General features: G+C 39.8%; 1 protein-coding gene across 1 annotated transcript in view; it reads right to left on the bottom strand.

Annotated features, from left to right (window-relative positions):
• Positions 1-14,939, bottom strand: part of LOC132131511 (inactive tyrosine-protein kinase 7-like) — a 40,930-nt gene that overhangs the window by 2,319 nt on the left and 23,672 nt on the right. Inside the window, exons 8-16 of the mRNA XM_059543554.1 lie at positions 11,277-11,413; positions 10,930-11,065; positions 10,619-10,738; positions 9,715-9,864; positions 9,434-9,578; positions 9,198-9,325; positions 6,985-7,185; positions 6,755-6,904; positions 6,421-6,650 (exon numbers count right to left, since the gene is read on the bottom strand). Coding sequence (XP_059399537.1) covers positions 6,421-6,650; positions 6,755-6,904; positions 6,985-7,185; positions 9,198-9,325; positions 9,434-9,578; positions 9,715-9,864; positions 10,619-10,738; positions 10,930-11,065; positions 11,277-11,413 — 1,397 coding nt within the window. The remainder of the gene's footprint in view (positions 1-6,420; positions 6,651-6,754; positions 6,905-6,984; positions 7,186-9,197; positions 9,326-9,433; positions 9,579-9,714; positions 9,865-10,618; positions 10,739-10,929; positions 11,066-11,276; positions 11,414-14,939) is intronic.

The following is a 14,939-nucleotide window of genomic DNA, read 5'->3' as shown; positions in this document are numbered from 1 at the left end:
ACAGACAGACAGATTATAAACAGACAGATAAATGATAGACAGACATACAGACAGATGATAGACAGACAGACAGATAGTAGATAGACAGACAGACAGACAGATAGATGATAGACAGACAGACAGATGATAGAGAGACAGAGATACAGACCGGTAAAAGATAGACAGACAGACAGATAGATGATAGACAGACAGACAGACAGATAGATGATAGACAGACAGACAGACAGACCAACATACAGATAGATAATAGAGAGACAGACATACAGACAGATAAATGATAGATAGCCAGACAGACAGATAGATGATAGGCAGACAGACAGATGATAGACAGACAGATAGATGATAGACAGACATACAGACAGATGATAGACAGACAGATAGATGATAGACAGACAGACAGATAGATAGATGATAGACAGACATACAGACAGATAGATGATAGAGAGACAGACAGACAGACAAAAATACAGACAAATAAATGATAGACAGACAGACATACAGACAGATAGACAGACAAACATACAGACAGACTGATAAATGATAGACAGACAGATATATAGACAGACATACAGACAGACAGACAGATAGATGATAGACAGACAGAGAGATTGATGACAGACAGACAGATGATAGACAGACAGACAGACAGATGATAGACAGACAGACAGACGATAGACAGAAAGACAGATAGATGATAGACAGACAGACAGAAAGACAGATAGATGATAGACAGACAGAGAGATGATAGACAGACAGACAGACCGATAGACAGATTAATGACAGACAGACAGACAGAAAAACATACAGACAGAAAAATGACAGACAGACAGATAGATGATAGACAGACAGACAGATAGATGATAGACAGACATACAGACAGATGATAGACAGACAGACAGATAGATGACAGACAGACAGACAGATAGATGACAGACAGACAGACAGATAGATGACAGACAGACAGACAGACAGACAGATAGATGACAGACAGACAGACAGATAGATGACAGACAGACAGACAGATAGATGACAGACAGACAGACAGACAGATGATAGACAGACAGACAGATAGATAACAGACAGACAGACAGATAGACAGACAGATAGATGATAGACAGACATACAGACAGATGACAGACAGACAGACAGACAGACCGACAGACAGACAGACGGAAAAACATACAGACAAATGATAGACAGACAGACAGACAGACAGATGATAGACAGACATACAGACAGACAGATAGATGATAGACAGACATACATACAGACAGACAGACAGACAGATGATAGACAGACAGACATACAGACACATAAATGATAGACAGACAGATAGATGATAGACAGACAGAGATGATAGACAGACAGACAGACAGATAGATGATAGACAGACATACAGACAGATGATAGACAGACAGATACATGATAGACAGACAGAGATGATAGACAGACAGATAGATGATAGACATACAGACAGACAGACAGATAGATGATAGACAGACATACAGACAGATGATAGACAGACAGATAGATGATAGACAGACAAATAGATGACAGACAGACAGACAGACAAAAATACAGACAAATAGATAGATGATAGACAGACATACAGACAGATAGATAGACATACAGACAAATAAATGATAGACAGACAAACATACAGACTGATAAATGATAGACAGACTGATATATAGACAGACATACAGACAGATAGATGATAGACAGACAGAGAGATTGATGACAGACAGACAGACAGACAGACAGACAGACATAAAGACTGATAAATGATAGACAGATATATAGACAGACATACAAACAGATGATAGACAGACAAAGAGATTAATGGTAGACAGACATACAGACAGATGATAGACAGACAGACAGATAGATAACAGACAGACAGACAGATAGACAGACAGATAGATGATAGACAGACATACAGACAGATGACAGACAGACAGACAGACAGACAGACATAAAGACTGATAAATGATAGACAGATATATAGACAGACATACAAACAGATGATAGACAGACAAAGAGATTAATGGTAGACAGACATACAGACAGATGATAGACAGACAGACAGATAGATAACAGACAGACAGACAGATAGACAGACAGATAGATGATAGACAGACATACAGACAGATGACAGACAGACAGACAGACCGACAGACAGACAGACGGAAAAACATACAGACAAATGATAGACAGACAGACAGACAGACAGATGATAGACAGACATACAGACAGACAGATAGATGATAGACAGACATACATACAGACAGACAGACAGATAGATGATAGACAGACAGACATACAGACACATAAATGATAGACAGACAGATAGATGATAGACAGACAGAGATGATAGACAGACAGATAGATGATAGACAGACAGACAGACAGATAGATGATAGACAGACATACAGACAGATGATAGACAGACAGATAGATGATAGACAGACAGAGATGATAGACAGACAGATAGATGATAGACATACAGACAGACAGACAGATAGATGATAGACAGACATACAGACAGATGATAGACAGACAGATAGATGATAGACAGACAAATAGATGACAGACAGACATACAGACAGATGATAGACAGACAGATAGATGATAGACAGACAAATAGATGACAGACAGACAGACAAAAATACAGACAAATAGATAGATGATAGACAGACATACAGACAGATAGATAGACATACAGACAAATAAATGATAGACAGACAAACATACAGACTGATAAATGATAGACAGACTGATATATAGACAGACATACAGACAGATAGATGATAGACAGACAGAGAGATTGATGACAGACAGACAGACAGACAGACAGACATAAAGACTGATAAATGATAGACAGATATATAGACAGACATACAAACAGATGATAGACAGACAAAGAGAATAATGGTAGACAGACATACAGACAGATGATAGACAGAGAGATAGATGATAGACAGACAGACATACAGACAGATAGACAGACAGACAGATAAATGATAGACATACAGACAGATAGATAATAGACAGACAGACAGACAGATAGACAGACAGACAAACATACAGACAAATAAATGATAGACAGACAGACAGACATACAGACAGATAGACAGACAAACATACAGACTGATAAATGATAGACAGACAGACATATAGACAGACAGACAGATAGATGATAGACAGACAGAGAGATAGATGATAGACAGACAGAGAGATTGATGATAGACAGACAGACAGGCAGATATACAGACAAACATACAGACTGATAAATGATAGACAGACAGACATACAGACAGACAGACAGACAGATAGATGATAGACAGACAGAGAGATTGATGATAGACAGACATATGATAGACAGACATACAGACAGATGATAGACAGACAGATAGATGATAGACAGACAGACAGACAGACAGACAGATAGATGATAGACAGACATACAGACAGATAGATGATAGAGAGACAGACATACAGACAGATAAATGATAGACAGACAGACAGATAGACAGACAGACAGACAGAAAAATACAGACAAATAAATGACAGACAGACATACAAACAGACAGACAGATATATAGACAGACATACAGACAGACATTTAGACCGTATCATATTACTGAGACTGCTCTCCTTAGAGTTACAAATGATCTGCTCTTATCTGATCGTGGGTGTATCTCTATATTAGTTTTATTGGATCTTAGTGCTGCGTTTGACACAATTGACCACAACATTCTTTTGCATAGACTTGAACACTTTGTTGGCATCAGTGGAAGTGCATTAGCATGGTTTAAATCGTACTTATATGACCGCCATCAGTTCGTAGCAGTGAATGAAGATGTATCATATCGATCACAAGTGCAGTATGGAGTACCTCAAGGCTCAGTACTAGGGCCGCTACTCTTCACGCTTTATATGTTAGCCTTGGGAGATATCATCAGGAAACATGATGTTAGCTTTCACTGTTATGCTGATGATACTCAGCTCTATATTTTTACTGCGGCCCGGTGAAACACACCAATTTGAAAAACTAATGAAATGCATTGTCGATATAAAAAACTGGATGACAAGTAATTTCTAACTGCTAAATTCTGAAAAAACAGAGGTGTTAATTATAGGACCTAAACACTCCGCTTGTAATAACCTAGAACACTGTCTAAGACTTGATGGTTGCTCTGTCAATTCTTCGTCATCAGTTAGGAACCTAGGTGTGCTATTTGATCGCAATCTTTCCTTAGAAAGCCACGTTTCTAGCATTTGTAAAACTGCATTCTTCAATCTCAAAAATATATTTAAATTACGGCCTATGCTCTCAATGTCAAATGTAGAAATGTTTATCCATGCATTTATGACCTCAAGGTTAGATTATTGTAATGCTTTATTGGGTGGTTGTTCTGCACGCTTAGTAAACAAACTACAATTAGTATTAATTTTACATATTAAAACTGGTGTATGAAATGGCAAATGAAAATTATGTAATTTAATTTTCATTTTCATTTTGCACCAAACGTTGCACAAATGAATTGGAAAATGTAAATTTAAATACAGAAATGCATTGTCATTTTACATATTGCATTGTCATTTTGAATATTACATCCCAAATTGAATAATGCTACCCATATGCTTCCATACGCTACGTTCTCAAAACTCAGGCAATTTGATAATACCTAGAATATCAAAATCAACTGCGGGCGGCAGATCATTTTCCTATTTGGCGCCTAAACTCTGGAATAACCTACCTAACATTGTTCGGGAGGCAGACACACTCTTGCAGTTTAAATCTAGATTAAAGATCCATCTCTTTAACCTGGCTTACACATAACATACTAATATGCTTTTAATATCCAAATACAATAAAGGATTTTTAGGCTGCATTAATTAGGTAAACCGGAACCGGGAACACTTCCCATAACACCCTATGTACTTGCTACATCATTAGAAGAATGGCATCTACGCTAATATTTGTCTGATTCTCTATTATTATGAGGTCACCGTAGCCACTAGATACAGTCTTTATCCGGATCAGAGGGTCACTGCAGTCACCCGGATCCAGTACGTATCCAGACCAGATGGTGGATCAGCACCTAGAAAGGACCTCTATTGCCCTGAAAGACAGCGGAGACCAGGACACCTAGAGCCCCAGATACAGATCCCTTGTAAAGACCTTGTCTCAGAGGACCACCAGGACAAGACCACAGGAAACAGATGATTCTTCTGCACAATCTGACATTGCTGCAGCCTGGAATTGAACTACTGGTTTCGTCAGGTCAGAGGAGAACTGGCCCCCCAACTGAGCCAGGTTTTTTTCTCCATTCTGTCACCGATGGAGTTTCGCTTCCTTGCCGCTGTCGCCTCTGGCTTGCTTAGTTGGGGTCACTTCCTCTACAGCGATATCGTTGACTTGATTGCAAATAAATGCACAGACACTATTTAACTGAACAGAGAAACATCACTGAATTCAATGATGAACTGCCTTAACATTTTGCATTATTGACACACAGTTTTCCTTATGAATGTTGTTCAGTTGCTTTGACGCAATGTATTTTGTTTAAAGCGCTATATAAATAAAGATGACTTGACTTGACATACAGACAGATAGATGATAGACAGACAGACAGATAGATGATAGACAGACATACAGACAGACAGATAAATGATAGACAGACAGACATACAGACAAACATACAGACTGATAAATGATAGACAGACAGATATATAGACAGACATACAGACAGACAGACAGATGATAGACAGACAGAGAGATTGATGATAGACAGACAGACAGACAGACAGATAAATGATAGACAGACATACATAAACAGACAGATATATAGACAGACATACAGACAGATAGATGGTAGACAGACATAGAGATTGATGATAGACAGACAGATGATAGACAGACATACAGACAGATGATAGACAGATAGATAGATGATAGACCGACAGACAGACAGACAGACAGACATACATACAGACAGATAAATGACAGACAGACAGACAGACAAACATAAAGACAAATAAATGACAGACAGACATACAGACAGACATATAGACAGACATACAGACAGATAGATGATAGACAGACAAACAGAGAGATGATAGACAGATATATAGACAGACAGACATAGAGACAGACAGACAGATGATAGACAGACAGAGAGACTGATGATAGACAGACAGACAGACAGATAGATGATAGACAGACAGACAGACAGACAGACAGACAGATGATAGACAGACAGACGATAGACAGACAGACAGACAGACAGACAGACAGATAGATAGATAGATAGATAGATAGACAGATAGAAAGACATACAGACAGATGATAGACAGACAGACAGATAGATAGACGGACAGACATATAGATATGATGCAGTGAGCTGATGTTACCATATCAGTGTACTCCATTATCATGTAGTGCGGCTCCACTTCTCTACAGATGCCCAGCAGACGAGCGAGATTAGCATGACTGAGCTTAGCAAACATGTCACACTCGCGACGGAAATCCAACTGCATCTGCTCATCGCGTGACTGCAGACTCTTCACCAGCACCACCGTCTCCTCCTCATCCTCACCGCCCTTCGCTTTGGCCAGCAGCACTTCACCAAACTCTCCTTTACCTACATGAGGAGAAATAGAGATGATCCATTTGTTTCTGTGAAAACCCTTCAAGATGTTGATGCTAGTTGTAAACTAGTCAGTCGTTCTTTGTTTATTATCGTACCCAGTGTGGTGATGGTGTGCAGGTTGTTTCGGGGGAAGTGGAGCTTGTCGTGACTGCTGTGGCGTTTGTTGATCCCACTGGCAGACATGTTGGTGAGTGCCACCTCCTCCTGAATCTCTGCTGTGGTGTGGCCATTCTGTTGGACGTCTCCTATGGGTCGATCAGAGAACTGGATCAGAGAACCGACTTTTTTTCACAGTTGCATGCTAGCAGAAGTTACCACCACACACCGTTGAGACATTCCACCTCTTGCTCATCTCCGTCCTGCCCCTTCTGGAGTCTCTTGGCATTGCGCCTCTGCTTACAGTAAAACATGAGGCCCAGCACGATGATGATGTAGGCCACAGCCGCCCCCACCGACAGGCCAATAGTCTGGATCATTTTGTAAGGGGCCTTTTCATCATCTCCTAACGAGTGCTGAAATGGTTTTTCTGTAGATGACCACCAACACAAAATGCATGTTAAACACCAGGGTTTTTAGAAAGAGCGTTGCTTTTGATCCCAGCTTAAATAGGCTCCTTATAGGAATCAAATGACAAACTGGCATGAAGATTCAATTAGGATCTAACAGTCCTGAACTCGCAACGCAACACAATTTGATGTGCCTCTCCTTTCTCTGAAGTCAACATGCCGCTAGACTAAAAAGCATTTGTAGTTCATCTTAATGTGGAAATTAAGTTGTAGTCAAGTTGGGCCAGATATAAGCTGCAATACAGTTTCAAAGAGCCATTCAGTAGAACAATTGGTTAAACACGGCTACGAGGAGTACACAGCTTCAGACACAGTGTAACATAAACCCAAAGAGAAAGAATTATAATTGGTTCAAAGGATAAGACTAAGAAAAGATTTAATCATTCACTATTTTTAACTAGCAGGAAATGGTGCCTTTGAGTGCTGCAGGGATGATGTGTTTTGTAAACCAGAAGTTAGCATTACTCTGGTTGCATTGACAACAAGCCAAAAATATTTTTCCATTGGCTTTTGAAATAAATCGAAGAAAATAAGATTGGTTACCGACAAAATTCTTAAGACTAAATAAAACAATCACGAGTGCGGAATATATTAAATATCTTGATCTTCTCTGAAGCACAGACCTTATGTTCAAGCAATTAACCAAAAAAATATATTTTAAAACCCCCACTGACTTCAGAGTCAAAAGAGAAGTTGGTCATGCGGATTTGTCACTGCTGGGTTTGAAAGTGACTTCTATGTGAGCTGTGCTTCATACATCACTACACTATTGGCCACAGACAGATTAGCCTTGTTTGTCTGCAACAATATTGCTAATGTGACCTTTATATTGCTGTGCGTGTCAGCTTGGATGTCTGAAATGCACAAATTCCAAATATGGGACACTATACTTATGCCACACAGTCCCTTTCACTCAACTTTGCAACTTTACTTCCTGTTTGATGTCTTCACAGTTAAATTTGCTGTGTTGCAGAAAAACAGTTTGGAATATTTTAACTTCAGTTTTTTTATATTTGCATACTTGTTTGCAGCAGAAGTTCCAAAAAGAAAAGTTTTGACTAAATTAAAAATTGCAGACAGGCAATAGGGCTGACCTTGAAAGTTTGCATTCAAGATAATTTAATTGTCACATGAACCAATCACACCCAAACATAACCCATCAGATCCAATCATATCACAATGGAGGCACTGCCTCATCTCATGTGACGTTCTCCCATTCCCCCAAAGTCACGGCACGCATTGGGGTCTCTGTTAATAGTCAATGGGCTCAGGGGAGGCAAGCATCCGCTGTAACGTTACCTGAGGGTGTTGCTGTGGACAGTGTTACTTTGGAAAAAAACAAGTGATTTATACACTTTTTAATGTTATACTTTGTAATATGGGTGTGGATTTATTTTTGTAATACAATTTTTTTTCCTCATCCAATATTTTGAGGACACACTGCCTCCCTTGCCTCTTCGGAGGAAACGCCCCGACTGAGAACCTCCTTAATCAGTGGACCAAATATTACAACAATATGGAGTTAATTAGTATTTACTAAAGTACGGGGCAGGGAATGCCCAAACAATCACCTGACTTCTAAGAACCTCCATATATACCGGGCCACGTCACACCGCACTGCTAGTCTCGTTCTCTCGAACCCACCCTTCCCTCCCTTCTCATCCATTACGTCAACCTTCTCCCACATTATATCTCTATCAGGTTGTATCGGGGGGGGCCTCATTGTCTGGCCTAAATATATGCCAGTGACGGTACCCCCACCCTGAGTCTCACTGAGCCCTCAATTCAAGATGCCCTGATCAACCTGACCATCATCCCATTCCCTCGACCCTTTCATCCTCGTTCTACTCTTCCCCAGTTTCTTAGTTTGTTTGTGGCGTGGTCCTAGCTTGTGAACCAGGTTTAGGGGCAGCAAAAAGATACTCATCCAGAAAAGAAAACTATTGGATTCGGTACTTGAAAAATGACTCACCAACAACATAGAGCTCTGCTGAAGTGTGTGCTATGTTACAGCTGTTTCCTGCAATGCAGGTGTAACTTCCGGTGTCCTCCATGCTGACGTCATGAACCACCAGAGAGCCGTTGGGCATCTTCTGGAATCTGAATTACAAATAAACCAGAGTTCTTCTCTCAAATCTTCCGATGAACCCGCTTCAGTTAGGACTCGAGATAGTCGAAATTGTGATGTATGTGACTATTTGGTTTTACCTGCTCTTATCTGCCTCCAGAAATTTGTCTTTTTTCTTCCATTGGATAAAGGGAGGAGGGTCTCCAGTGGCCTGACAGTGAAGCACTGCAGTGTGTCCCTGATATACTGTCGTATTCTCCGGCTTAAGCTTAAATACCACATAAACTAAAGAATGGGAGTAGAAAGAAAAGAAATAGTTACAGAATGTCAAGGTCCAACACTAATTCAACTCAGTCTCTTTTTTTCTTGTCCATATGGATCAAACAAAGCCATCAGAAACAAATGTTTTTCTCCCCAATACCTGCAACAGTGAGCTGTACGACGGCTCTGATCTCTCCCTGCTGGCTGTTGGAGGCGAGGCAGGTGTAGTTCCCAGCATCTGCTCGCGTCACTGTGCTGAAGAACAGTGTGCCGCCCTTCTGCTCCACCCACGCAGGGACATCGCTGCCATCTGCATGCGTGCCAAGAGATAGACACACATTCACCAAATCAACTTAACTTTCTGTAAAGTTGCTTTGCAATGATTTGTAATGTAAAAAGCGATATACAAATAAACTTGTATTTAGGAAATGGATAAGGTAAAATTATCTAGCATTGAGCAAATCACTAGTCTGGCTTTACAGCTTCTTTTCTCTAAGCACAGTAGAAACCTACCAGGAAGTTTGTAAAAGTTGATAAGCTTAGTGAATTCAGCTTTTCACTTCTGGCGATTATATTTAGGCTACAAAATTCATAAACTTTTGATCATTTGTGAAGAGTATTTTCATGAACAAAACTTTTAACACTCTACTAAAAGCCTGTTTATAGAGTCTTTTATAAAATGTTTTTTTTTTAATCTAAATTGATTAAAACAATTGAGTTTTTGGAATATCAAAGTTTGTATAACGTGCTGCACAAGTTCCAAAAAGCTGCACAAGTTCCAAAAACATTTGACAATATGGCTGATCTTGAAAGTTGGCTTTCAGGCTCATTTAATTGAGTTATGATTTTAATTATTCAGCATAGCAAGCATTTAAGATCTTGTGATTTCTGACTGATAAAATACAAAGTTTTAATAACGTTTGACAGGAATAGTCTCAAGTGTCATGTGACCAAAATTTGAGGAAAAGCCTAAGAATGCTACAGGAATTTGGAAACCACATTCAACACATGTAACATCTTTTGGGCTCAAATTCCCAAATGGTAGTCAATTTTCTCTGGCACACCTGTCCTGATCCAGTGGACGGTCGGGGGCTGTCTGCCCTTGGCTGAACACTGCAGATGTCCTTCCTTGTTGAGCTCCAGGCACTGGTAGGCCTGCGGCGTCGGTGTGAACTTCAGACGCTCTGAAACAGATACCACAACAGCGAATGCTTGGTGAGAAGTGCTCTGCGACACACAGCCTCGAGTGGCTATTATATATAGGCATTATCTCAGGCACCTTGACATCCAGACAATGGCATCAGCCATTTGAAAACCCACTATGAAGCAGCAGTTAAATTTAGAAATAAAACAGCACACAACAAATGTTCCTCACCAAGCACATATACCCGCGCCTGGGCATTAAGTTTTCCCGCCTGTGTTTTGCTCTCACAGCTGTAAATATGGCCGTCGTACACTTCCACGTTATTTATACGCAGCGTTCCATTAGAGAAGAGCTTGAAGCGAATGTCCTTTATAGAAAAGAGAGAGCGTGTGACAACATGATTACTACATTAACGATAACTTCAGGATCTACTGTGCAGCATAAGGATCATCTTTCCCCAGTAGAAAAATCACCACATCTTCGTTTTCAGAGACCTCAAAAGGTTCCTCTCGCCTCAGGACGCAGTTAGAGATTGTGTTGCAAATATGATATCAGCATGACATCACTGTCCCACTCACCTCGCCGCTGATTGGCTGCATGTTGCGGTACCATGTGACCTCGGGTTCAGGTGTGGCACGTGCGTGGCAGTGCAGGTATCCAGCGCGCCCCTCCTCCAGATTACTGTCGGCAGGTTTCTGGATCCACTCCGGTTTGGCTGGACACACAGAGCAGATGTTTAGGATCACAACAGCAATAATGGACAAGAGTGTAAATGACATTACAGTTTCCCAGCAGAAATCTGGTGAAGGAATATTATAACATTTGTTACTTGTTTCTTTAGCCACTTTCACACAGAATTCTGGATAATACACGGGTAATGTTCCGGATCATCCGATTTTTGTTAATTCACACGTCCAGTGATTTCCCGGATCTGTGCGTGCATTCACACACAACCCGTAAAGGTCCCGTAATGACACATGACATCAGCATCGAAAGTCGAAAACGCTAGGCACATTAACAATGACTTGAACTGGCGAACAATCTCAGCTTCAGCGCAAATAGTAAGGAACTATCTGATCTCTGCTTCAAGTCAAGTCAAGTCAAGTCACCTTTATTTATATAGCACTTTAAACAAAATACATTGCGTCAAAGCAACTGAACTCATCATTGAATTCAGTGATGTCATCTCTGAACACACACCCGGAGCAGTGGGCAGCCATTTATGCTGCGGCGCCCGGGGAGCTGTTGGGGGTTCGATGCCTTGCTCACTCCCTGCCTGCGGGTGTCGCTGTTGGACAGTGTTTTCTCTACTTCCTGTTGGCCTTCTGTAGCTAATCGTAGCTCCGTGTAGCTGTTTTTATATTTTTTATATTTTATCTTTCTGTCACTCTCTGTTTTCTTAAGTGATAAAATATAATTTAATTCACACCATATTTCTGATATTATCGATCAATCTTATCAGATTAATTTTGATCGTTCACTTTTATTTTATATCCGTGAGTCCAGTACACCTGCAAAGCGTTAGCACTGGTTAGCTTGTCATTAGCGTTTACATTCGAACCTATCGCTCGCTCTAGTTTTTCACAAGTTCATCAAACAACCGCAGTAAGAATATTTCATCAAACACGGTGCGTAATGGCTTCTCCTGCTATTGTTACTTGCACCTCTTGCCACATGTACAGTTTATCTATCTCTGTCGCAGATGAGGGATTCACATGTGATAAATGCAGGGAAATAGTTAGGCTGACAGAGAACATTTCAGAATTAGAAACACGCATCCAAACTTTAATTGAGGACAGTAAGAATGTTAGGGCTCTAGATACAGCTTTGGATGCGTCTAGCTCGTCTAGTTATTGGTGATTCTATTGTACGGAACGTGAATATAGAGACACCAGCCACCATAGTCAAATATTTACCGGGAGCCAGAGCGCCTGACATCTTGGCAAATTTAAAAGTGCTGGCTAATGCTAAACGTATATACAGTAAGATTGTTATTCATGCCGGAGCTTTTGAGGCAGACCTGACCTGTTGAAAAGAGATGGTCTTCATCCCTCCTGGGGTGGCACCACTCTTCTCTCTAGAAATATGGCAAATAGTCTTAGTGTTTATACTTGACTAACTGGGGCCCAGGTCAGGAAGCAGACAGACTGGCTAAACCGACCGTCTGCTAGCTGCCTCCCGTCACAGAGGTCAGTTAATTCTCAGCACATAGAGACTTTTTCACCTAGATATCACACTATAGAGACTGTGTCTGTTCCCCGAACTAGAAAATACAAAAAACGTCCAAACCAAGTTAAGATTAACAATTTAATTGAGGTTCAACAAATAAAAAACAGAAGCAATATGGATAAACAAATGATAAAGCTTGGCTTATTGAATATCAGATCCCTTTCTACGAAAACACTTTTTGTAAATAATATGATCACTGATCATAATATAGATGTACTCTGTTTGACAGAAACCTGGCTAAAACCTGATGATTACATTATTTTAAATCAGTTCAACCCCCAAGATTACTGATATAAACATGAACATTATGTTTGTACTGTCTACTGTATACAGGCCACCAGGGCACCATACAGACTTTATTAAAGAGTTTGGTGATTTTACATCCGAGTTAGTTCTGGCTGCAGATAAAATTTTAATAGTTGGTGATTTTAATATCCATGTTGATAATGAAAACGATGCATTGGGATCAGCATTTATAGACATTCTGAACTCTATTGGTGTTAGACAACACGTTTCAGGACCTACTCATTGTCGAAATCATACTCTAGATTTAATACAGTCACATGGAATTGATGTTGATAGTGTTGAAATTATGCAGCCAAGTGATGATATCTCAGTTCATTATTTAGTTTTGTGCAAACTTCATATAGCCAAAATTGTAAATTCTACTTCTTGTTCTACAAGTATGGAAGAACCATCACTTCTACCACAAAAGACTTATCTTCCTGATGTATCCAAATTCCTTAGCATATCCAAAACCTCAGAACAACTTGATGATGTAACAAACTATGGACTCTCTCTTTTCTAGCACTTTAAATACAGTTGCTCCTTTACGCTTAAGGAAGGTTAAGGAAAACAGTTTGACACCATGGTATAATGAGCATACTCGCACCCTAAAGAGAGCAGCCCGAAAAATGGAGCGCAGCTGGAGGAAAACAAAACTAGAGGTATTTCATATTGCTTGGCGGGAAAGTAACCTATCCTACAGAAAAGCATTAAAAACTGCTAGATCCGATTACTTCTCTTTTAGAAGAAAACAAACATAACCCCAGGTATTTATTCAATACAGTGGCTAAACACCACAGCAGTAATGACTTTATGAACTACTTTACTTCTAAAATCGATACTATTAGATATAAAATTGCAACCATTCAGGCGTCAGCTAAAGTATCACATCAGACAGTGCACTATAGACCCCCTGAGTTCCTCAGTTCCACTCATTCTCTACTATAGGAGAGGAAGAATTGTATAAACTTGTTAAATCATCTAAACCAACAACATGTATGTTAGACCCTATACCATCTAAGCTCCTAAAAGAGGTGCTTCCAGAAGTCATAGATCCTCTTCTGACTATTATTAATTCCTCATTGTCATTAGGATATGTCCCCAAAACCTTCAAACTGGCCCTTGACCCCAAAGAACTAGTTAATCATAGACCAATCTCGTATCTCCCTTTTTTGTTCAAGATACTAGAAAAGGTGGTATCCTCACAATTATATTCCTTCTTAGAGAAAAATGGTATATGTGAGGATTTCCAGTCAGGATTTAGACCGTATCATAGTACTGAGACTGCTCTTCTTAGAGTTACAAATGATCTGCTCTTATCATCTGATCGTGGGTGTATCTCTCTATTAGTTTTATTGGATCTTAGCGCTGCGTTTAAATTAAAAGTTAAAATCACTGAATTAAGAAGAAAAATAGATAAAGAAAATGACTATTTTAACTGGAATAAGAAACACACACACATTAACTAATATGAGCTTAGTAGTTAGTACTGTACTAGCTTACATTTGAGTTACCCATTATAATAGTCCCTTTACAGGTACTGCTATCATAAAAATACACATATGTAGGTTTAAAATTTCTGCAAAAGGCACATTTAATGTCCCACAAAAATATTTTAGCAATATGTATATTTTATTCAGAATTATTACTCTACTATTCGATTGCGTTCAGTCTGTTTAGTGCAAACACGCGCAGAAGTGCTCGTTGCTCTCGCGTACCTCACCCAC

The sequence above is a fragment of the Carassius carassius genome, chromosome 48, assembly GCF_963082965.1.
Source record: "Carassius carassius chromosome 48, fCarCar2.1, whole genome shotgun sequence".
Lineage (NCBI taxonomy): Eukaryota > Metazoa > Chordata > Actinopteri > Cypriniformes > Cyprinidae > Carassius > Carassius carassius.
The sequence above is the reverse complement of the archived record's forward strand: the minus strand, read 5'-3'. Positions and strand labels throughout refer to the sequence as shown.